General features: G+C 51.3%; 1 protein-coding gene across 1 annotated transcript in view; it reads right to left on the reverse strand.

The window, feature by feature from the left end:
* Positions 1-618: 618 nt before the first annotated feature.
* Positions 619-25342, reverse strand: part of LOC130474230 (cation channel sperm-associated auxiliary subunit gamma-like) — an 87410-nt gene continuing 62686 nt past the window's right edge. Inside the window, exons 19-29 of the mRNA XM_056845765.1 lie at positions 24598-24678; positions 24321-24377; positions 22837-22993; positions 21985-22048; positions 15004-15102; positions 14311-14409; positions 13816-13908; positions 5261-5360; positions 3764-3890; positions 2350-2420; positions 619-1077 (exon numbers count right to left, since the gene is read on the reverse strand). Of these exons, the coding sequence (XP_056701743.1) occupies positions 619-1077; positions 2350-2420; positions 3764-3890; positions 5261-5360; positions 13816-13908; positions 14311-14409; positions 15004-15102; positions 21985-22048; positions 22837-22993; positions 24321-24377; positions 24598-24678 (1407 nt within the window). The remainder of the gene's footprint in view (positions 1078-2349; positions 2421-3763; positions 3891-5260; positions 5361-13815; positions 13909-14310; positions 14410-15003; positions 15103-21984; positions 22049-22836; positions 22994-24320; positions 24378-24597; positions 24679-25342) is intronic.

The raw sequence follows: 25342 nt of genomic DNA on the forward strand, positions 1-25342 counted from the left end.
ACTTTGTATCTGATAGGGGCTATGGTGAAGTCTATTTGCTCCCAATGGTGGCCAATGCCCATCGCTACCCCGCGAGTGCGACGATCTATTGGCCTACCCTTGAAGTCACTGCCATCCATTTGGGCAAACTGGATGGGAGTTGACAGGGTCTCTGACTTGACTTTGAGCGCTTTGAAAGTGGCTTCATTGATCAGGGAGCGGGCACACCCAGAGTCTGAGTGATTTGACTTGTAATTGGGGGCCCCTTTTATGGTGTTGTAACACTACGTCCACATACACAGTATCTTCGATCTCACCTTCACTGGAGCTTTGGGTTTTGCAGCCCCATCTGCTGCTCGCAACTGTTCTTTGGCTCGATTCCGATCAGCGAGTGCTTGGTTGGCCTCAAGCTTAGCAGCAATCGTCATGGTAACGATAGGGAGGGCCTCTTGCTCCAGAAGCAGAAGGAGTTCAGAGGAATCTTTTAGGTTCAACAACGGTTGAACCCGGACTGCCAGAGCAGCTGCGTTCGGTCCAAACTCTGGGGTTAATCGTTTCGCGATCACGGCCACAGTGGCCGTGGCCGAGGTCAGTCCCACAAACTGTAAAGCCGTCCGGCTGCCACATCCTGTGCCTCTTTTAGGCACACGTTGGGATCGGGAATGGTTGACATCGGGGGGCCCTCCACCCACGTTCCAGCCATGGGAAGTCACACACGGGGCGGATCGGGGCTGCCGCCGGCTCCTGTTGCGCCTCACGCACTGTCAATCTTGCTAGCAAGCGGGTCAACGTTGCTAAATCCTCCTGCGCCAGCCGAACTTCCTTCAACAACCTGTCTAGTGTCCGGAGGTTGTGCTGGGCACTTTGATCTGCGTCGTGGGTCGTCCAGGGGGTCGTTTCAGCAAGGCGATGCCACTGAACCCGAATAAGTCCAACTAGGCGGTTGATCTCCGCACCAGTCCGCAGCGCCTCAGCAAGAACGTCATGCAGCAGAGTAGGGTCGTCGGGGAACTCGTCCGACGTTCCCAACGGAAGGTACCAATGTTCAGGACCCTTCAGGGCTCCAGCCAGGAACCCTTTACCCGGGGAGCACTCTCCCTGCTCCCACCCGGGGCCCAGGCGAACCCTCCGGGGCTCCAGCCACAGGCAACTCACTCAGAGAGCACGTCCCCTGCTCCAATCCGAGATCCCGGCGATCCCTCCAGGGCTCCAGCTCGGCAGGTGATGGTAGAAAGGGATTCGTGCCAAAATGTAAGCACTTGTCCCCGTAGTAGTCCCATAAACAACATCCACAGACGAGTAGTCCAAAAGAGAGTTGATTTATTAGAAGACCTACAAGTTTACAGAGCTAACAGGTAAATTGGCACGAATGGGAACTAAAGGCATGGCCTGCGGCCTAGAAAAGCATTGGTCATATCAAGATAGCGTTTGCAGTCATGGCAACCACCCTCCTTACGAGGGCCGTTCCCACAGCTAGGAAAGAAATTTGACAGTTACCAGTTCTCGGCCTTGGACCGCACCTGGTGAAACCAAAACATGCACAGTCTGTTTCTCTCTGCAGAGAGCCGGCCTGACACAAAGGGGACTTTGCATGACAGGAAGAGCTCCTTCCTCAGGGAGGAAAGCACTGCTATTCATAGAGCAGACCTGCAGGATCCAACCCGTCATGTGCAATGCGGGTTTACTGAGGCACAAACAACACTGAATAAGGCATCTAGGCCATGGGGGGGGGATCTGTGTGGGAAAAACAGTAGCATGATAACCAGGAGCTAGATTGGCCACCGGGAGAAGCGAAATGGAGACAGGGATTTTCGGTCTGAAGCAGCATGAACAAGACATTCAAAACAGTCTCCTGGGTATTCAGTGGAACCTCTGTGGCTATTTCATTGCTGCTGTTAATTTGCTACTGTTATTCATGACTGCCTCCCTCGAGCACTTTATTGTGGAGTGGAAACGGGTACGCTTTAAACAAAAGAAGGAAGGAAGCGGATTGTCACAAACCACAGATCACACACAGTGCTGGGGCACAAATTTTATTTCCTAGGAAAGCATCTGGGGGGGGGCAAACTCTCGCTCTGGCGCAGCCACACAACAGGGCTCTCTTGTGGTTACAGTCGCAGGAATCACCCACAAGTCGGGCAGCAGTCAAATGAGCTTGTGCAGAGCCCATCCGTTGCTTGCCTCGCTTCAGAAGCCCCCAACCTCCAGAATGCACGAGCCTGGACTCAGCAGCCACGCAGCTCTCAAGGGATTGCTGGTCCCAACTGAGGAAGGGGCCAACGGAAGAGGAAGCCAGCGAGGCACGGCCGGGGGGCGGGGTCACTGTTTGCGGTGGTGGTGACTTGGCGAGCTGCTGATAGTGCTGCTGACCTCAGACAGGGTGAGGAAGTAGTTCTGGGAACCTCGGCTGGTCACTGAAGATGAGAAGGTGGCGCTGGACCCTGGAAATGCAAAAAGGAAAGGGGGCAGAGAGACGGTGGTATTAAAAGTGCCCAGCAATATCTTTAAGCACTGGCAAAATCCAGAGTCAAAGGGAGATGCCAGCAGTGAACGCCGGAGTGCCATGAAGGTGGGCAACAGACCCGGTTCAAGGGGCCCAATCCACCAGGAGGTTTTCCCACCAGGAGGTTTTCTCTTCTCTAGCTCAGCTCTGGTACAATTCAGTGGAGACTGTACAGGAGAACTTCCTGGTGGATCAGGTCCTATTTCAATTTGTGTTAGACACCCCAGAAGGCACAGCAATGCCTTAAGAGAACTTCAAGGACTCTGCCTCTAGATCAGACTCAGGAAGATGCTCGACAGGCCAGAAGGGGCTTCAGCAGATGGAGCTCATACTGGGAAACCCTGCAAGGAATGGCGCCTGCGCTTGTTACCATTCTCCAGCAGACCAGGCCCAAGATGTTCCCAGGTGGGTGCAAATATGGCTCCGATTGCAGAAGGAACAATCTATTTGGGGGGGAGAAAGGGCCCCAGCGCCTGCCACCCAGCCCTTCAAATGGACAGTGGGGTTCAGAGCAAGCATGTTTCATACACAACTTCCGTCCCTGTTGTTGGGGCAGTATTATTATGCCCATATTGCAGATGACTTGCTTGAGGCCACCAAGTGGGGGAAACCGAAGGGACGCCTGGCTCACCTGCCAGGCTACCACCCCAGACTAGTTCTCAGCACAGACCCGAGCTTGGTGAGGATGAGAGCAGTGAGCGAGGTGGACTCAGAATGAGTCTGTGACCCCCACCCCCACCCCACCAAGATCAGGCAGCAAAATCCCAAGCCTTGACACGGCTGAACCCTCGGGGGGCAGCAGGCCGATGGCCCATCTAGTTCAGCACTTCACGCAGTGGCCCCTGAAGGGCCAACAAGGACAGGAGACAAGCCAAGGCTTTCCTCTGAGGCTAAATGGCCATCTGATAGCAAGGCTGATTCTATGAATTACGCAGATCATGAGAAGGGAGGGAAGGAAGAGGTGAGCTAGTGCTCAGTTCTCATGGCCCTTTCATACATGCCCAGGATAATGCCAATCACCATTTTAGGGTCAGGAAGGAATTTTCCTCCAGGCCAGATTAGCCAGGGATCCTGGAGGTTTTTTGCCTTCCTCTGGGCATAGAGCAGGGGTCCCTGGGGAAGTGGGGGGGGAGTGGTTGTGAATTTTTTGTGTTGTGCAGGGGGTTGGACTAGATGACCCTTGAGGTGCTTCTAGCTCTATGTTTCTGTGTCTCTGTGATGTGGCTTCCTAGCAGGTCACCCCCACTGGTGGTTGCATCTCCACAGCTAACCACCACTCACCTGTCCGTAAAATCACTACTTCCTCGATCCTCCTGGCAAACCTGGAGCAGAGGGCCTTGACCTTGGGGGTCAGGATGTACATCATCACGTACAGGATGACCAGACCAACCACAGAACTCATGGAAACCTCCGGAGACAAAGAAGTGATGTGTCTATGTGTGTGCTTTTCAACAACTCATTTACTGTGCCACAAAAGCCAGTCCAGGTACCAGGAATTCTTTGGCCCAGATTGGCCTCTGAGACATTGTGGTCGGACAGTTTCCCTTTGCTGTGTGGACCCCAGAGCTGCTTCTATCAGAGCAGTCAGTGAATGGATCAGGCTTCCCAGGAGGGAAACAGTCCTTTTTCAGGGTGGTGCAAAACACCACAAGTCACCACTGCGCATCAAGTGGCAGATGCACGTGTATGAGCTGTCTCAAATCAGAAGGACAGGGTGTTAAACGACAAATGGGAAGGCTAGGGCTCAGTGGCAGAGCATCTGCTTGGCATGCAAAAAGTCACAGGTTCAACCTCCGGCATCTCCAGTTGAAAGGACCAGGCAGCAGGTGATGTGAGAGACCCCTGCCTGAGACGTTGCTGCTGCCAGTCTGAGTAGACAATACTGACCTTGTTGGACCAAGGGTTTGATTCAGTCTAAGGCAGATTCACCGTTCAAATGGACCTTTGCGGTACTGGCAAGGCTGGTGTGGATTCCAGTGTGGAAGAAAGATGGCCCTCAGGATGGCTAGCCAAAGCCAGACTGGGGTGGTGGAAGAAAAGGGGCCCCTTGGGAATCACCCTCACAAAAGCACATTTGGGGCAGTGGCGCTTCTGTGGGCTCAGCCTGGAGTTATGGGCTGCAGCAGACCAAGTCGGTATGTGCACAGTACCATTTCAGAGGGAAGGTAACATCTGGGAGATACAATTTCTGAATGTTATCTCCCACCCAGCACTCTCTTCAAGTAGAAAACTAACACACCAGGGGGAAATGCTGGACTAGAACTCCTCTCCCTAAGGCACTCGCATTAAAGCACTGGTTCCCAACCGGGGGTCCGTGGACCCCCAGGGGTCCGCGAGAACTAAATTAAGGTCCGCGAAACAAAGTTATAAACCCATAATAAATTAATATTTTCAATTAAAAGTTCTCTATTATAAAATATATATTCAAATATTATTCTAAGTTTAATGTTTAACTAACAGATATGATTAAACACAGAACAAAAAAGTCCTAGTGGTCCCTGGTCAAAAAAAGGTTGGGAACCACTGCATTAAAGCAAAAAAAAAAAACCAAACCCCCCCCACCTTGCTCAATGATTTTCATGGAGAAGCATTCAAGAATGCTGTGGTCTCAAATGGCACAGTCCGCTCTCCCTCCGCAGGGTTCTACCATCTCATTCTGCTCGGAACAAGAGCAGAATGACGCGGTGCTGCTTCTGTCAGAGCAGAACCATAGGCAGTGGGGTTGTGCCTAGCCCCATGGCCCAAGGGGTGCGATGATCACAGCACAGCTGCATGTACCTTCATGAGGAAGATGGCCCGGGAGGGGCTGAGATGCAGGCCGTGGACATGGATGATGAACTCCAAGGCGTAGTCGCAATAGGTGGTTTGGTCCACCCCCCTGGGGAAGCAGGAAGAGAAGAAGGCCGATTAACGGGCACAGCATGCCTCCCAGCACCTCTGCACTCAGTTCGGGGCTCCTTTGCTCATGCAAGGACCCTGTCACCCTCCTCTTCCCACATCCCTGTTTAGGGAATTTTTGTGCTGCCTCTCCAGGAACCTGCCTAAGGCAGCTTACAGAATACAAAATGATAAAAACGAAGCATTAAAAGATATGAACATCCAGCATTAAAACTTAAAGCCCAGCCCAGCATAAAAATATACATCATAAAAATAGACCACTAACAACTTAGAACAGGGCTCCCCAACGTGGTGCCCATGGGCACCATAGTGCCACCTGACACATTTTCTAGTGCCCACCAAGTGTGTTTAGAAAGTCAGTGGGGCCAGGTGGGGCTTTTGCCCAGCAAGGCTTTTAATTAGCCATTGATTATTTAATTGGCTTTAGCAATGCTGCTTTAGCAGCAGCTGCCAACACAGCACAAGGATCTTCACTGCGTGATTGAAGGTAAACTGCAGTAGCCAATTTGTGGCTGGCTCCGCCTCCTATGGAAGCCATCTTGTGGCTATGCCCAACACACTGCATCACAATTCCAAAGGTGCCCACAGGCTCAAAAAGATTGGCAGCCCCTGGCTCAGCATAACAGTTGCCAGACTAAAATAGTGTTGAAAGATCAATCCCTTAATGAAAAGTCTGAGTGAACAGAAATGTTTTGGCTTGGTGCCTAAAAGAAAGGAACATGGGCTCCAGGGGAGCCTCAAGGGGAAGGGCATGCCACAAGGGAGGAGCCCTGACTCCGGTTGCCATCCACCTCACCTCTAAAGGTAGTAGGCGCAGAGAGCAGGGCTTGTGAGGCAGGTCTTAACTGGTGGGCTGGACAAGTTGGAAAGAGGTGCTCCTTTAAATAGGGCTTTAAAGGTAAGAAGCAACACTTTGAATTGTGCCCAGAAACAAATGGGCAGCCAGTGCAGATCTTTCAGCATTGGGGTGATACGATCCCTGGATCCTGCCCCTGACAACAGCCTGGCTGCTGCATGCTGGAAAAGTGGAAGTTTCCAGACCCTTTTTAAAGGAGGCTCCACATTACAGTAACATTCCCCCACACACTGATCAGCAACTTAGTTGATTGGCGGGCAGTTTGGAGGTGCGGCTGAGCCTAATGCCATCTCCTTTACCTCCTCCCCAAACTGGCAAATCCTGACATCAAGGCCACTCCTACCCTCTGAGTGAGAGGATTAACAGAGTTCCAGTCCTTTCAGGTTATGGGCCGATCATGCGACTGCCAAAGAAATGTATAGACAATTACAAGACCCCCGCTACAGTCTGAGGCTAAGAGACAGTGCAAAGTCCTTCATCTCCAACACAGAGAGCTTTCCTGCCTTGCAACTGGAGGGCCAGGTGGGACCCCTCAGGGGGCCAAGAGCCTGCTGCTTGCTGACCGCAGCCACCTCTCTCCTCCTTCAAATCTTATTTCATCCACAACCCCTTTCCTGGACCACCCCAGCCTTACCTTTTCTGAGTTGAGGGCTGCCACTTTTCCCTCTCCTAATTCCACCCTCTCTGGGCTGTTATCACCACACCCAATCTCTTTTGGCTTGGCCAAGGCTGTTGGAAGCCCTACACCCAAACAAGTTTAACTGGGAATAAGTTCTTCCAGCTTCAGCAGAATTTACTTCCAAGCTACTACTTTACTAGGAGCTGCAACCAATCTCATACAGGCAATAAAACGGCATCTGGTTTTCGACTAGATTAAAGCATAAATTCCTTCTCAGGGATACTGGAAATTGTAGTTTTGTGGGAGTACCTGTCAGGACTTCAGTACCTCGTTGCATATCAGTAATAGTAAACTTCACTCCAGACGGTGCAGCGAGTTAAAAGTTTTATTAAGAAAGCAAAACGAGTTCAGTAGGTCCATACAAACTTAAGGTCAGAATACAGATGGGGGAAATACAGGTCATCTTTATAGGGAACATACAATAGAATTGATTACACGTAATGGCAGAACACAAAAGGATGAGATGCAGCAGAGCTGTCCTGAATTAGAAAGGATGTCAGGCCTACTTGCTATGTCTCAAATAGTTTCGTTTTCTCACAGACTGCTCAAGGACTGTTTTCCCAATACTGCATTCCTGCTCCCTTTGAAGCTAGCAGGTGCCAGTGGGAGTTGTGGCGTCTCTAGGCTGTTGAAAGTGATCTCATGAGACTGTATTACTGAACCCTTTTTTCTAATGATAATATATGAACATTAGAAAAAAGGGTTCAGTAATACAGTCTCATGAGATGCATGCCATATTCCCTCCATTGCTGTCTTTGGACCTCTAAGCTCTGCTTCCCTATGCTACCAGTAAACCTACTCTTTTTGACTACTGAGTCTCCTGGTATGATTTCTGGTTTTCTATGGACCAAGTGCTTACAAGTTTACAATAAGGAAGTATTTGCCGGTGATTACCCATTATGAGACATACTGGTGAAATGACTAGTAAACGACCGGGCGATCTCTCAGGCTCCCAGGCATAGTCCTGCGGCTCCAGCTAGCTCACAGCGGATGTCTATTGAAACGCTAATGCCGAGGGAGAGAATGAATGAGCACGGCGGGGGGGGGGGGGAGAGAATGGAGCTTGCTTATCCGGGGCCCGAATGGAAGCCCTTGCTGACACTCCGCCTCCCCAAAGACCCCTCCCCGGGGTTTCCCGGCTTGGCGGGGTAGTGCCGACAGAACTCCGCTACCAGGGTGGGAGCTTTCACATGCACCGTGGACACCCACTCATCGTGGCCGGAGTTCAGATGTTTCCAATGCACGAGGTACTCCAGCTGACCCCTCCACACCCGAGAATCAAACACCCTGGAGATCTCAAAGTGCTGTTCCCCTTGTACCATAAGCAGCTGCGGGTTCGGGGTGCCATTCAGGTGCTGGTCCAAAGGGTTTTAACAGACTTCCATGAAATACCGGGTGCACCCCCTGTAAGGTTTTCGGCAGTTCCAACTCCACGGTAACCTCATTGATAACCCGGGAGATTGGGAACGGCCCCACAAATTTCTGGCACAGTAAAGACCTGAGATTCTTGGTGGAGAGGTATACCTTCCCCCCGACCTTTAACTCCCATTGGGGCGCCCTGTGTTTGTCTGCCTGTGCCTTGTATCTCTCCTTCGCCTGCTCCAAACTTTTTACAAGCCAGGGCCAAGTGTTCCTCACTGTGTTAGCCCATACTGACACCTCGGGGGGGTCGCCGCCTGGCGGGAGGGGTATGGCCCCCAAGGGTCCGAATTCCATTCCGTAGACAGCCTTGCAAGGGCTTATGCCAGTAGCAGAATGTACCGAGTTATTATAGGCGTACTCCACCAATGGTAACAGGTCGACCCAATTGTCCTGGTGGTAATTTACAAAACAACGCATGTAACATCCTACCACCGCATTAACCCTTTCGGTCTGCCCATCTGTCTGCGGGTGATAGGCCGAAGACAAACCCTGTTGCACACCCACAATCCCTAAAAATGCTTTCCAAAACTTTGACACGAAGACGGACCCCCTGTCACTTACGACCTTCCGCGGAAAGCCGTGTAATCTGAAGATTTGGTGCACAAATAAGTGAGCCAGTTTGTGTGCAGAGGGCATCCCCTCGCATGGAACGAGATGAACCTGCTTCGAGAAGAGATCTGTGACCACCCACAGAACCGTCTTCCCCTGGCTAGATGGGAGGTCGGTGATGAAGTCCATCCTGATCACCCGCCAGAGTGCCTCCGGAGTCTCTAGGGGTTTTAACAATCCAGGAGATTTTCCCATCAAGTGCTTACCCGTCGCACACACAGGGCAAGATTTAATGAACACATCGATGTCCTGGCGCATCCCCAGCCACCAGAACTGCCTTCTCGCTAGGTGCAAAGTTTTCACAAACCCGAAATGTCCCCCCGTTTTGGAACTGTGGCTCCATTCCAACACCTCCCACCGCAGTTCCTGGGGGACATAATGTTTATCCTTGTGGGCACCCTTTTCGTCCATCACCTGGGACGGGAGAAACTTATCCCCCTGCTCACGCTGAAGAGCCTCCCCCCACCTTTTCTTGACAGCCTCTGAAAGGCAGCCAACCCCTGAGAGGAGTCTGGGACTGGCTCCTCCGCCTTTCCCCCCCGCTCTCGCTGAAAGGTTTCTCCCCCCTTCTGTAACTGTCTCGGGAAGATCTCCTGGGATCGCCAGGGATGGGGGGGTAGAGGCGGCCTTCTCCTGAGGGGGTTCTGGGACTGGCTCCTCCGCCGCTGCGCGGGCTTGGGCTCTGGTCAAAACCCCCACGCTTGTCCCCTCCGGTTCCAAACCCAGGTGTTCCCGAGTAAAAAGGGATCCCACCGGCCATTCAACCTTACAGTCATATTGCGGCATCCGGGACAGCCCGTCGGCCAAGCAGTTTTCCTTCCTCCCCATGTGTTTAATGCTGAAACGGAACTTGGAGAAAAAGTCCGCCCAGTGAAGCTGTTTGGCCGATAGCTTTCTCTGACCCAATATAGCCTCCAGATTCTGGTGGTCCATCCAAACCTCGAAAGGCTCCGCCGCCCCCTCTAGGAATTGCCGCCAGACCATAAGGGCATGCTTGATGGCCATGGCCTCCTTTTCCCCAATCGGCCATTTTAGCTCGGGGCCAGAGAACTTCCTAGAAAAATAGGCCCAGGGTCTAAGAACTCCTTGGTCATCCCTCTGAAGGAGCGCTCCTCCCATGGCCTTCTCCGAGGTGTCTACTTGGAGGGTGAACGGCTTCGAACAATCCGGGTGAACCAGAATGGGCTCAGAGGTAAAACGTTCTTTCAGTCTCGAATGCCGCCTGACACTGGTCAGTCCACGGCACTTGGTATTGCGCAAAGGTAGCCTCCTGCCCCTTCCCCTTAGTCTTGAACAGATCGGTGATTGGTAAGGCTACTTTGGCAAAGTCCTGGATAAAATTCCTGTAAAAAATTTGTGAACCCCAAGAACTGCTGAACCTGCTTGCAAGTTCTGGGGGGCTCCCACTCCCTGATTGCCTGGACCTTCTCGGGGTCCATGATCAAACCTTGGGGGGACACAACATACCCGAGAAAGGACAATTGGCTCTGACTGAATGCACATTTTGAAAGCTTGGCATACAAATGGTTGTCCCTTAAACAACGCAAAACCTCCCGCACCAATTCCAGTGTTCCTCGGGATCCCTGGAGTAGATCAGAATATCGTCCAGATAAACGATTACCCCTTTAAACAGTAGATCATGCAGGACCTCATTGATTAATTGCATGAAGCACGACGGTGCCCCCGATAGACCGAACGGCATAACCATGAATTCAAATAACCCATAACAACAAGAAAAAGCCGTTTTTGCTTCATCCCCCTCCTTAATACGGACCTGGTAGTAAGCTTCCGCCAGGTCAAGTTTTGAGAAAACACAGCCCTCCTGGAGAGCACTCAGGAGGTTCGGGATTAAAGGGATTGGGTAAGCGTTAGTCTCAGTAATTGCGTTAAGTCCCCTATAGTCCACACACAGCCTGAGATCAGATGTCCCCTTCTTCTTCACAAAGAAGCAGGGAGACGAGAACGCAGCCTTGGATGACCGTATGAACCCTCGCTCCAAGTTCTTGTCCAGGAATTCCCGCAGTACCGCCTTCTCTTGGGGGCCCATGGGATAGACCCGAGCTTTGGATGGCTTAATGTCTTTAGTAAGTTCTATGGCATAGTCTGTCTTGCGGTGAGGGGGTAATAAGTCACAGTCCATCCCCTCAAACACATCTGCAAAGTCACTATATTCCGGGGACAACGTGAGTGCCTCAATCGTAGCGGCATCCCCCCCTTCACCTCCGGGTATGCTGGCCCGGCCGTGCCTCTTGCATTGGGGGGGCCCAAACACTATCCGCCGCTGTTCCCAGTCGATACTAGGGTTGTGGCCCACCAGCCAGTTGCTACCGAGAACCACCGGATAAGAGATCTTAGGCACTACCGTGAAGTGGATCTGTTCCCAGTGGTCCCCCACCCCCAACAACACCTTGCAGGAGCGCAAATGGACTGGACCCCCCTGTAGATCACTCCCATCCATCTGATGGAAATGCAAGGGCTGGTCCAGTTCTAGAGTTCCGACCTTCAGGCGTTCCACCACAGCCTCATCTATTAAAGTCCGGGAGCACCCGGAGTCCAGGATAGCAACAACAGCAACAGGTTCCCCTCCCCGGGGGTTCCGCAACACAACAGGCAGCAGTAAAGTTTCCCCCCTGGTCACTCACCCTACTCAGAGCCAGTTTGGAATCTTCTGAGGGTGCCTTCCGTGCTGGGTCGCTCACAGAAGGCTGTCCTCATTTTTTGCCGGCGAGAGGCCTTGAGGGCTAAGGCTGTATGGACCAGATGCCGGTTCCGCTTGCAGGGCCGCCGCTCCACGTTGGCTGGCTGTCCCCTCTGCTCTTCTTCGATCCAGGGCCATAGTCGGGGTAGTCTCCAGTTCTCGGGACGCTCGGTTGCCTGACAACTCTGCTGATGTGCTGGTGCATTTCACCGCGAAATGGCCCATCCTCCCGCACTGGAGACATGCTCCTTCCTTGAAACGGCACGCCTTTTCCAGGCTGAAGCCCCCTCGGTTCCTTCCGTCTCGCAAAAGTTCCACTGCATTGCCCCCTTTGGGGGGACCCATGGGGGCTCCTTTGATGGGCGATCTTTGGAGAACTGGAGGATCTGCTTACGATGCTCCACTAAGGCCGCCAGTTTAATCCATTTCCCAACACAGTCCTGTTTCAAACAACACATGGCAATCTTGGCCTTCTCCCCCCTATGTGGGTCTTCAAAACGGCGTTGCAGAGCAGACAAAAAATCATCCAGGGACCTCAAGACCCCGGTCATAGTCTCTGCTGCCATCACTGCCCATTCCACCACCTCCTTCTCCAGTATGCTGATCACATACCTGACCCGGGCTTCCTCCGAGGAAAAAGTCTCCCCTTGGTCCTTCATGAACCCGGAGACTTAGAGTAGGAAATGGGGTAACTGCGCGCTGGATCCGTCAAAGGACACCTTCAGATCCCTGCCAGTAGGGCTCCTGGGTAAGGGCACCTCTCCACAGATGGGTGGTTCAGCGGCGGGCAGCGAGCTAGCTTGGGGTTGCTGCGAGGGCTGTCTGAGATCCCTCACTGCCCCCAGAACTGCAGCCAAGTCCCTCTGCAGAATGCTCATCTGTGCCTGTAGGTCCTGGTTCTGTAGAGCCAGCGTCTGGTTCTGTCCACGTAGCCGGATGACTTCCTCCGTGGCGATGGGGGCTGGGGTGACCGGAGCGTGGGTGACCGAGGGTCCTTCCAACCATTCCCTAGGAACGACCTCCTGGATCCGCTCTTCCCCCTCTCCGTACCAATCGGTTAGCGATCCTCGGTACAACCCGCCCCAAGGTTCCGACGCTGCCCGTTCGCTGGCCCCGATTCTCCGTCGCTGCTCGGCTTGCGTGGGTAAGGAGGTCCACCTCGGCATCCCAGGGAAATCAGTAAGCCCGGGCAGGCGCTGCTCCGGGGTCACTTCTTTCATGCCAATATCAATATCAATAATGGTCTGACGGAGGTCATCTCCCATGGAGAGCGGATTTGAGGATCGTGCAGACATATTAATACTAACTATTCACTAGACAAAAAAAAATAAAAAAAATAAAAAGGAAGGCTAAGGAAAACTGTGATTCTGACCTACTGTCAGGACTTCAGTACCTCGTTGCATATCAGTAATAGTAAACTTCACTCCAGATGGTGCAGCGAGTTAAAAGTTTTATGAAGAAAGCAAAACGAGTTCAGTAGGTCCATACAAACTTAAGGTCAGAATACAGATGGGGGAAATACAGGTCATCTTTATAGGGAACATACAATAGAATTGATTACACGTAATGGCGGAACACAAAAGGATGAGATGCAGCAGAGCTGTCCTGAATGGGAAAGGATACAAGTTTACAATAAGGAAGTATTTGCCGGTGATTACCCATTACGAGACATACTGGTGAAATTGACTAGTAAGTGACCAGGCGATCTCTCGGGCTCCCAGGCATAGTCCTACAGCTCCAGCTAGCTCACAGCGGATGTCTATTGAAACGCTAATGCCCAGCGAGAGAAAGAATGAGCACGGGGGGGGGGGGAGAGAACGGAGCTTGCTTATCCGGGGCCTGAATGGAAACCCTTGCTGACAGTACCACAACGGAGACATCCCTAGCCCCACCACAGAAATACACTTCTCAGGGTTACTCTGAAGTTTTTTTCCCTTTGGGGATGGTATGATGTTCTAACTGACTCTCCACACTTTGGTGGGTGCAGAATAAATGGTACAGTCTGAAAGAGGAAGTGAAGCCATATATCCTGCAACCAACTGTGGAGGAAAATTCAAAGCTGAGAGGGGGACTCATGACGTTTCCTTGCTTGATTTACTCCAGATTTATTCCAGCTTCTAGCTGCTGATTGTGGATGTTCAGACATTCCCCCCATCCCACTCCCCAGTTACCTGTTTGTTACTTTGACCACGAAGAAATAATGAGGAGCCAACATATCTCGGGGCAAGATGTCGTAACAGGAGGAGTGTTCCTGGCAGACCCATCTGTGGGTTGAAAAAGATTGTCTCTTCCTTCTACTCCTTGTGATTCTGGGAGGAATCTCGATTCCAAGATTTCATGACTAGTTCTTTCACTTTACTGATATCCTGGGCGCACTGTGTGCATACCCTCCTTCTCCCCTCTGGTAAGACCGGCTAGCACAGCCCGGTACAACCAGCCCAGGTGAGCCCAAATCCTTCCCACTGCCTGGGTGTGGTGGGAACATTCCCATAGGGAGTTTCCCCTCAACAACTGCCTGAGGGTGCGGACTCCTGAACCATAATCGGGTTTAAATGATCCAACTCCACTGTACGATTACTTGCAGTCTATCCCACTCCCTGAGCTGGTATCTAATTTGGGATTTTAGTACACAAAACTCAGAGAACTCACAGTACTTCCTTACTTACACAATCCCATTGTCGGACCTGCTAAGAATAGGGAAGCCCTCACTGTCCTTTGCATTCCCTTTGGTGTTGGCACTGAGCCAGATGTGACCCCAAGTTTCACTAGGAAAAGAAAAACAGGTTGTGATGGAGTTGCTGTTCTGCACTCCAGGCTGGCTCTTGGGGATGCCGAAGTTCCCTCTTTGAAATACCCTTTTTTCAAGCCAGTAGAAGGCAGATTCAGCTTCATGTGTGTTTTCTTCATGGCTATTGTTAGAGTACACTGTCACGTGACAAGGAGGCATAACAGTACACACACACACAATCTATGAAATGTCATGTGCAAAAGAAACAACATCCACCTTGAGAACTCATCTATCAAGATTGTATTTCTCAGGATTTGGAATTGCCATGTTTGTGGGATCCAACAGTGAAAGGAAAGTCTCCAGCTGGACAGATTCAGGATCTGCACCTTCCATTAAGGTATTGCTCTGCATCCAAACTGTAGCCACATGATTTGGCAGTCTCAGAGCAGGAAGGAAAGTCTCCCATCCCCATTCGTATTGGCCCATCCTCCCTATAGATGTGTTACAAGCTACTCCAGGGACTGGGATCTACCGGCAGCTCCATGCCCTTCCAACCCAAATGAAAACTTCACATTTGAGAACATATCTACTGCAAGGCATTGTGGGAGTTATCTTGGAGGAGGGTTGTCACCTGACATTGTTTGAGTTGTAGCGCAAGATCTCGTCTGTGCTGAAGTAGCGGATGTTCTCCGTTGAATATGGTCCCCCGCCAATGATTTTGAAGATGTAGCTGCCATCGGATTAAAAAACAAACACAAAGACAGTTTGTGGAATTTGGGTCTATATTTGACCTGGCTGCTTAGGAAAAAAAATATCCTAAGCAGCTGGTCCAAAAGGAAAAAAAAAAACAGTTTCACTTACCTGTAACTGTTGTTCATCTGATGGATCTTCTATGCAGTAACACATTGGGACTGCGCAGGCGCAGGCCAGCCACGGATAAGATTTGTCAGCTTCTAGCAAAATCGAAAGTGAGAGTGCTCCCCCTCCCCTCGGGGCATGCAGCCTTCCCACCCAGCGGTCACATGACCCAGGGGGAGCGAGCACTCTCCCCTCCAGTTCTCCAACCTGCTGCCACGGAACCAATAACCACATGATTGTGTAGAGATCCCACAGCCGGGAAGGAGGGAGGGAATGTGTTACTGCATAGAAGATCCATCAGATGAACAACAGTTACAGGTAAGTGAAACTGTTTTTCATCTGAATGGCTTCTATGCAGTCCCACATTGAGAGAGTAGCGAGCTCGGTTACCAGGACGGTGGGTGTGGGACAATCACCGAAACAATGACCGTAATACGGCACGTCCCACTACTGCCTCTCTAGATGAATCCACGTTGACCGCATAGTTCTTAATGAAAGTAGAAAGGGTCGACGACGACAATGCTGAGCAGATGTCTCAGAGGTCAATTTTAGGCGAAAAGATGACGGTGTCAGCGTAAGCTCTTGTGGAGTGTGCCAAGATCATGTCCAGGCCATCCACACATGCTCTCTCATAAGACAGTTAAATGGTTGAGGTAATCCACCTGGACAGGGTCTACTGGGAGGCTCGGTGACCCTTACGGTGGTCGTTACAGCAATAACATATTGTTTTTCCTGCAAACAAGGTTCTTTGTGATAAGAAGGGAGGGCCCTCCATACATTTAAAAGTATAGAGCCCTCTCCGCATTGGAAGAAGAGGTCGGCAATAACACTGTTAAAACGATACCTTGTGTAGAAGAAAGCTCGGGTTTCAACACCTCTTAACAGCGTGAAATTAGTAAAGGTGAGGAACGACAAAGAGCCGCTAAATCTCTGACATGACTGGCCAATGTGATTGTGACCAGACAGACAGTCTCCTAGGTATAGCAAAGAAAGGCCCAAAGTGGCCAAAGGCTCAAACGGTGTTTCATGAGTTGGGACAACATGAAGGGAAAGCTCCACTGAGGAACAGGTGGAGATACCCTGGGATAGAGGTTGATATGTCCCCGTAAAAAAAGTTCTGCGAGTCTGGGTGTGAAAAAAGAACACAGAAAGAGAGTCCAACTCAGCATGAAGGGCCGAATTGTAGTCGAGGTAGCCAAAATTGACAACAGGAAAGAAGTAGGTCTGGACAAACCATTGCCAGTAGCCTACAGAGACAAATGTTAGTCCTCAATAAAAAAACGCCTCATGGAAAACTTAATGGGGTGCAGCAGCACCTGAGTCACCCTATCTGACTATAGATTACATAGAATTCTCCATGCTGCCAGCTTAATTCCGGAAGGAATGTGAGAAAAATCTTGGGGAGGAACAGTACTCCCTTGAGTCAGGGGCATTAGAATCGTGGACTGGGATCTCCTGGGCCAGATGGTGCTACCAGGACGCCATTTGTCTTTTCCGACCAGATCTTGACCAGAACCTTGGTCAGCAACGGGGAAAAAAGGGGAGGCGGCAAAGTACTTGGAAGCATCCCCCATGGAGCGTAGGCTCACCCCCGCTCGGGTGCACCATGAGGAAACACTGAATTGTGCTGAGTCACAAGAGATACATTTGCGTGGTGCCCCAGATTAGAACTAGATAATGGAGACAACAAGAGTCTATAGTGAGCCTGCGACAATCGTCAGGGTGATAACTTACGAAGTCTACGAGAACGTAACTCGTGCCTGTGAATGGTAGTGACAGTGGAGCCATGTGTTATGGCCAGGCCCAGACTGCAGTGGCTTCTGGGCACAGAAAAAGGACCTTATGCCGCCCTGTTAGTGCTGGGTGGTGCTGTCCATTGTGACCTGAACACGTCGATACTGGAGGACCCTTGTAAAGGAACAGAGAGTAAGCCTAATAGAATAAGGCTCAAGAAAGTTAATGTACAGGGTAAATTCTAGAGCAGGCCATGCACCATGGGCCTTAAGAGCCTACAATGAGCTCTCCGTCCTGATAAGGAGGCGTCAGGAACAATGAGCTTGTGGAGAAAGCCATGAGCCTCAAGTAATGAATTTAGTGGTCGTTTGGAACCTTTCCTAGAACAGGTTAACTAATTGACAAATGGAGCGTATTTCCTGTATTAGAAGGTAAGCTCTAGCTGTGGCCAAGTGCAGGTGGATACCATGAATCTATGACCTTAGATGAGGTCAACGGAGACTTTTATAGTTGACCAGGAGACCAGGTCGGTTAGGACGGAAATTAAGAACCTCCGCCTGACAAGCAAAGGCAGGCTCTGAGTAACCGACTATCGACCCGTCATATAGGTATGGAAAATGACACCTCCCTGCAGGGTCGTGTTTGTAAGTCTTACAGATAAGCACGACCTGAAGGTGCGAGGTGCCGCAGCACGACCAGGGGCAAACTGCATATCCATAGTTCCTGCCCTTGCAGAGAAAACGCATCAGAGTCCGCAGTCTGTGAGGATTGCAATGTGCATCACGCAAGCCCAACGACAAATGTGCTCATTTGGGAGTGGCAGGACCTTAGGTATTTAACATATAAGCAACATATGAATTTGTGGAACTTGACTGTGTTGTCCAGTCCCCAGGTCTAGAGAGGGGTACTCCCCTTCTCTTTGTTAACTAGGTAGAAACGGGAATAGTACCCATAGACCCAATCCTCAGAGGGGAACACCCGGATGGCCCTTTTCCGTGGAAGTTCCCATGGGCGGGAGCCGGCAACGTAGAGCAAGCCGGAAAGAGGTAAGGAAGCAGCATCTTGAACTCAATAAAGCATCCGTGCTTATTATTTTGAGAATCCAATTATCATCCGTGATGGACATCATATACTGAAACAATCAGACAACCGGTCTGTGAAACGCACTTGAGCATCTAGCCACGCCTGCTTGGGCTTGAGAGATGGGCTAGGACCCTTGCTGTGACTAAGAGTGCCCCCCCCCAAAAAAAAACTCCCTATCCTGCTGGGCAGAAAGGAGATTGGGGGTGGAAGGTACCCTGGTACCTGTATAGGTGAGATGTTTGAGACTAGCTGCCAAAGTGTGTTGGCTGTAAGCTGGCACAGAGGGGCGATGCCCGAGGAAATAGCGGTTATCCTTCTTGAGATGATCAAGAAAGGCATCGTTTAATCGCTGAAAGCGAGGTGCCCTCAAAGGGTGGGTTCCCAACACGCGACGGAGGCGCCCTCAAGGGCGAGGTGCTAGATACACAGCCGAGTGTCATATGAAGGGTGGATTGGTTAAGTCATGCCTGCTTCCAAAGGACTATGGACGAGGCCCTGACATTGCTGGAAGGGTCCGCAACGTGACGCACCGCAACCAAGTGCTAACTGTCGAGGGTCATGTTTATGCTCTGAGCAGTTTATTCTGATGGGCGTTGATCTCCGGTAGGATATTAATTTGGGATGAAATTCCATCCCAGGGGGCATATTAGTATCTGGCCATAATTGCCATGAAATAGAAATGTGAAAACCAGTGGCACTGGAAGTATAAACATTCCTGTATAAAGCATCCAGCCTGCGTCCCCCCTGGTTAGGGGCAAGGAATGTGAACATGATCCACATTTGTCCGACAGGGCGTTGACCACTATAGAGTTTGGGACAGGCTACTGGTACGGAAAATAACCATCCTCACAGCGGATCTTGTAAAGGCTGTCAACTCTTCTGGTGAAGAGGGGCAATGTCTACAGGTGAGGGTTGCAATGTGTGGAATTCCGGGTCAGGGACCTGAGTAGCCATTGCATCGGACTCAGAATGGACCATATCCTTTAATGTAGAAGGAGACCTTGGTTGGAAGAGTCCCCAGGGGAAGTCTTTGCCTCAGCAACGTACAGTGCCGAGAAGGTTCTGGGCGCCGAGGGTCATCACACTGTCGCTGGCAATGCTGATGCCAATAGTGATGCCGTTGGTGAGAACGTAGGCGCCGAGAACGTAGGCTCTGAGAGCGTAATCGTTGAGAGAGTAGAGGCCGAGGGCACCGAGAAGCCGTAGGCTCCGAGAAGCCGTGGGCGCAGAGAGGCTGTGGGCGCCGAGAAGGTCATCGAGAGACCGTGGGAGCCGAGAGACTGTGGGCGCCGAGAGGCCATGGGCGCCGAGAGGCCATGGGCGCCGAGAAGGCCGTCGAGAGGCCATCGGCCCTGAGAGGCCGTGGGCTCCAAGAGGCCGTCGGCTCCGAGAGAACGTCGAGAGGCCGTGGGTGCAGAGGGCCATGGGCGTCGAGAGGCCGTCGGCGCCAAGAAGGTCTCTGAGAGGCCGTGGGCGCCGAGAAGCCGTAGTCGCCTAGAGGCCATAGACTCCGAGAGGCCGTGGGTGCCGAGAGTGTCGCCAAGAGGCCGTAGGCTCCGAATGTCCGAAGTAAGAATAGCAACACCCTTATGCGGCTGCAAAAGGAATTGAGTGCGGAGCTGTTGCTCATCCTGGGACCCACTCTGAACAGGAGCAGAGGGGCTAACCAGGGCATCCTGGGACGAGCCCTGAACAGGCAGAGGGGTTAACCAGGGAATCATGAGACGTATCCTCAATCTCCGTAGACGTCGTCGCTCGTTATCGATGGCCAGTATGGGTAGGTGCCGAGGCGACTCCACGTTCTGAGTGACGGGGAAAAGAAAACATATCCGGTTTAATGAGGGTTTTCACCGATTAGAGGTCCGAAGGGAGGATTTATCTCGCCCAGACTTACCTCAGATGTCTTGGAATTTTCTCAAGGTGGAGGTAACCTCGCCGAGGACTCCATGTAAAAGTGATCAGTCCGAGTCTTCAATGCCCTCTGAGCGATCTAGCACAGCTCTTACATGAGGAAGGCAGTTTTTCTGTGACAATCAGACTTAATTATTTCAGAAGAGAGGAGCCTTCATAGACTCCATAATGAAGAGAAGCTAAAGACACGTTCTCTCTCCGTGGCGGCAGAAAGAGAACTGGAGGGGAGAGTGCTCCCTCCCCCTGGGTCATGTGACTGCTGGGCGGGAAGACTGCATGCCCCGAGGGGAGGGGGAGCACTCTCACTTTCGATTTTGCTAGAAGCTGACAAATCTTATCCGTGGCTGGCCTGCGCCTGCGCAGTCCCAATGTGGGACTGCATAGAAGCCATTCAGATGAACCAAAAAACCAAATCCTTCTCTGGCTCCTTCTTTCTCCTCCAGATTGAACAAAGGATTCTATAAACCCCAAGCTCAAAGGAACAATTGATCAGACCTTAAAAAAAAACACAACCCTGCGCTGCATTGGAATACACACTGGGGTGGTGTAGGTGTCAGCTCTGGTTCCGCCAGACAAATCCCAAAAACGACTTCTAGGCAGGTTCTCCGCAGAAAGTTAGTTTAATGGAAAATATCAGACAAGTTACAGAATCCGACTCGGAAATGCAAGGACACTAATGAGGGAGGGTATAGGGTGCAAACAATATAAAGGTGAACTTAGACTTTCTGAGTTGCCTAGACTACGTAAGATAACGGTTCCCAGTTCCCAGAGAACATCAAAGACATAATAAAGTGAAACTGTATAACAGGACAACCTTGAAAAGCCATCTGGCCTGTCTGCCGTTTCCCCTGACAGTAGGCTTGCCGGGCCCTGTAGCTCCACTGGGGGAGCTTTGCAAGGCTGCGGCTGCAATGCATGCGCCTGGTGCAGCATGCGCACCCCCCTTGCACGACACGCCTACATCACTTCCGGGTTTACCCAGAAGTGATGCTGACGCTCTAGCAATCTCGGCCAAAACTCTATGGTTTCCATAGAGTTTTAGCCGAGGTTGCCATGGGTCTGCGTCACTTCCGGGTAACCCTGAAAGTGGTGTGCACGCAGCAGGCGCACGTGGGTGCATGCAATGCCCGCCAGCCCTCAGCTGGTCGGCGGGCAGCCCGGTGGATTGGCAGGATTTTACCCGCCACCACTGGGCACTTGGCAACCCTAGGTGGTTGGATGGTGATTGAGCAGCAGTCAGACAGTAGATGGGGTGCAGAAGCTTCAGTGCAGAAGCTTCCGCCCCCACCTCCAACAACTGTTCCACTCGAGCCATAGTCCCCTACCCGCCCATTCAGACTGGGTGGGTTACCTTGCTCTGAACTGGCTTAGATGGCTTTCTGTGATCTGATTGGCTATGCTGCTCTGTGACCTCGTGACACTATGTGATCCTTGGACTGGTTCAAACTTGGAGGGGGAGGGGGGAGGCCAAGAAATGACATACCAACAGCAATATACCAGGTTACCAACAGGTATGAGAAACAGCAAAAAGTAGCTTCTTGGAGAAAAAACATCTGGTACTGGCCAAATTGAAATGGAAGTGAAATGCCAGCAGCTCTGCCTGAAGACAGGTGACAGGTGACCCCCTGTGTGCATTTTCCTTGGTCTGCTCAGGTGAAAGCTCCCTTGGATGCACATCTGAGCAGTCTGCAAGGAACTGTACTGATGGGATCTTTGCCATGGCTGGGAGGAGGAATCCCAATTGCTCTGTCAGCATCAGGCACTGGAATAAAGTGGAACAGTCCTTTTTAACCCAGAGAAGGAACTCCAGCCCCATTACAGCCTTCTGATGTGTCCTCCGATAGGATAGCACCTGGGATGTCATGAGACAGCTGCGCTTCCTGATGGGCTTTCACTCTGGCCTGGAAGCCCACCTTGGCCCTGGCGGTGACCTGACTGCCTCCCCCTTTCCCCCCAGGATCCCAAGTCCTCGGAGGCGCCACAGATCCCCACCTCAGGACTGGTGAAAGCCCCACTCAGCCCTTACCTTCCCTCGAAGATGCCCGAGTCTCCCGTCACCATGTCTTGGATCAAAAAGGAAGGGTAGAACACTGCAAACAGAGCAAGCACGTCCATGGTTACCACGGCTCAGCACCATCATGGGCACTGCACAGAGCAAGCAGGACCTCAGTGTGGATGGCCCTGTTCCCAACCCTGTCACAGTGGGCCAGAACCCAACACAAATCATTGGTGGTACTAACTGGGCAGTTGCCTGCTGCTGATTGGATCCACCCGGCTTTTAACCCACATTTTCTTCAAAGAGTCACTAAGATCACTGCAGAGACTACTAACGTTCTCAGCCTTTTGGAGAGATGCTCCTTCATGCCATGGGTGAGGCACCCCTTCTGTCCCTTGCCCACCCCCCCAGGACCACTAGAGAGCATGACCAAAAGCTTCCAGGCCAGAGGATTAAGAACTGGCTACTCCACAGGGCCTTCCTTTTTCATTCATCTTTCAATTAAGATTGCTGCTCCTCAGCCAGCAACGGCACCTTCTGCATTCCCCAAATGCCGCAGCTTCTATGGGAAACCCACTACAATAACGCCATCAAATCCCCGAGGGCCAGTTCACCCTCTCCAGACTGACAGCTGAATTCTGATAAAGACAAAAAGACCTGCTTGTGTTCAGATGTTCACAGCTGACATTGAAAACTGGTGCAACAAATACAGGGCAAACCATCACTGCTTCTTCCTCCTCCCTCCTTGGAGGCGTGGTCCCTCACTTTCGCCACCCTTGTTTAGTGACTCGGGAGAGACTCCCAAACCCAGCTGCACGCCGCTTAATCCCGCTCATAACCCTCAAATGCTCAAAATTGTTCTGCCCCCACCCCCTCTCTCACCATCATTAAAGAAGAAGCAGGGCATCTCGGGATCCGGGTTGACACAGTCGAAGTAGCGCTTGTTCTTCTTAGTGGTGTACTCCAAAGTTCCTGTGATGTCAAAGGCCAGCCTCCTGCCCGGGGGGCAACCGACAACGACTGGCAACACACGGTAGCCCTGGGGGTGGGGTGGGGACAAAAAGAGACACAGGACTTTGTTTTCGTGCTTGTGTCAAGAGTCAAGGGTCCAAGTAGGGTTGCCAGCTCCAGGTTGGGAATTACCTGGAGATTTTGGGGGTGGACCCTGAGGATGTCGGGGTTTGGAGAGAGGAGGGACTTCAATGCCAAAGAGTTCAACTGCCAAAGCGACCATTTTTTCTAGGGGAACTGATCTCTGTCACTTGGAGACAGTTGTAATAGCAGGAGATGTCCAGTCACCACCTGGAGGTTGGCAACCCTAGGTCCAAGAGAGGATGGCTGGGGAGAGAGAGCTGAAGATGGACAGGATGGGGGAAAGGGATGGCCACACTGATCAAAAAAGAGCTATGGCTGCTGTGGGCAGAAGCACAAGCAGGCAAGACTTGGATAGTGAAAGATGGAGATGCCAGGAGAGAGGGTGGCGGTACTCAGATCTAGACCAAGAAGGGCTTCAGTTCATGTTCCTGAGCACCATGGCTTGTGCTGGAAACCAGGCTGAAAGGCCGGGCTCCTCGGATTCAGAGCAGACCTGTCAACTCAGGGGCTTCATACTGCCCCCCAATAACGGAGGCAAACGTTGCACACTTTTTTGGGTGGGTGACAAATGTTATCAGTGTTATCAATGTTACCCCTCCTCCCAAAAAAGGAATAAACTAAAGTATCACTAATAAGCAAATCAGTATTATTAGTAGCACAGTTTGAGAACACAACTAAAGTATTAAGACTAAAGTATTAAAGTATAAAGGTGAAGACTAATAACGCATTATTGAAAACTCATGCGTTTTAATTTAGATACTGTTAGAATGTGGTTCATCCATCACAGCTCAGTACAAGCCCAACAGGATACTAATGAATCTCAAGAAAGTGAAGGGAATACTTTTCCCATGAACCCCACATTGGGTGGTCACTGCACTCACAAACTGTGTTTCCACAAGGCCTCAGACACTGACGGAATAAAATTGTTTAAAAAGGGGGGGACACACAAAAAAATGGAATACCCCCAAAATCTGACATAGGGAATAAACAGTGATGTCACACCCCAAGTCAGGACAAAGTCTGAGAGGAGACAACCCTCAGTTTCCGCTCATATGTTTTTATTTTTAAATGTTTATGTCATGTGTCTTAATCACTCTGGCTAGTCTGTAAAGTGCACACCAGGCATAGCTGACAAGACTCGGGGAGTGGTCTGGGGTCTAGTCAGTGTCTGGGTGGGGGGACGGCGTAGGACACCGAGTATGCTATCTTGAGCTCTGTGACAGAGTCAAGGTAAGGATGGTTCCTTACCCAAAGAAGCCTCTAATCATTACCTTTGTCAGTGGTCCAATGAAGCTGTAATCATAACACTTGGTTACTGCATTGGCAACCTGGGAAGTTGAAGTACAATGTTCATGAAGAGAGAGGCCATCTTTCCATCATGGGAAAATAATTTATTGGCCACAAACCCAGGGCAGCCAGAAGGCAGGTGCCAGCTTGACCCAGCAGACTTGAGAAAGCAGCAGGGGACAAGATGGACCAGCTGAGTCTGGAAGCAAGAGGGTCCCATTCCAGAACCACTCCCTAGAACTGCTGATCCAAACGTCTTACGCTAAAGATCATCGCGCTCTTCAGAAGCTTCTTCCCGCTGAGGTCCTGCCTGGGGTAAATGCCAACGTCCACAACCTCCACCTGTGTTTTTTTGTGGGGGGGGGGTGAAAAAAAGGAGCTGTTCTGTCTGATGATCCAGATCAGATCAAGATAGGTGGCTTCTTGCCCCTCAGCTGCTGCCCGGACAACAGCAGGCTCTCCAGAGCACACCCGTTCTTTAAGAACTCTGACAGAGGAGAAATTCAGTTTATTCTGCTTGCCCAGCAGAGCCGCAGAAATCTAGAGCTGAAGGGAAGTTCCCCTTGGCAAAACCAAGAGCAAATGCAGGCGTATAAACGGAAAACCCAGGCCTCCCCACAAGAAGCTGCAGTCTCCAGCCTAGAAAGGACCTCTTCTTTCCCCAGGGAGGTGCAATGAAGGAACCTGGGGACCCACTTGAAAGTGCCGGGGTTAGGAAGTGGTCAGCATCTGAAACCGGAACTCCATTTGGGTCTTGCTTTGGGTCTGGCATTAGTGGAGTGGCACAAGCCCTCCAGGCAACCAAAATACCCAACAGAATGAACCTCCACAGCTTTCCGCATGTGCAGAGAGCTCCCTCTCCACCATGGGGAAGGCTTTGAGAGAACCAGGAAGTAGAATGCTTGCCCACTCGCTCCATGATCACTCCATGTCCCACTCCATCCTGTTTCATTTTGATGGGCAGTACCTGGAGCCAATGGGGGCAGCTATGCATAAGGGTCTCCTC

The sequence above is a fragment of the Euleptes europaea genome, chromosome 3 (genome assembly GCF_029931775.1).
Source record: "Euleptes europaea isolate rEulEur1 chromosome 3, rEulEur1.hap1, whole genome shotgun sequence".
NCBI classification, from domain to species: Eukaryota; Metazoa; Chordata; class Lepidosauria; order Squamata; family Sphaerodactylidae; genus Euleptes; species Euleptes europaea.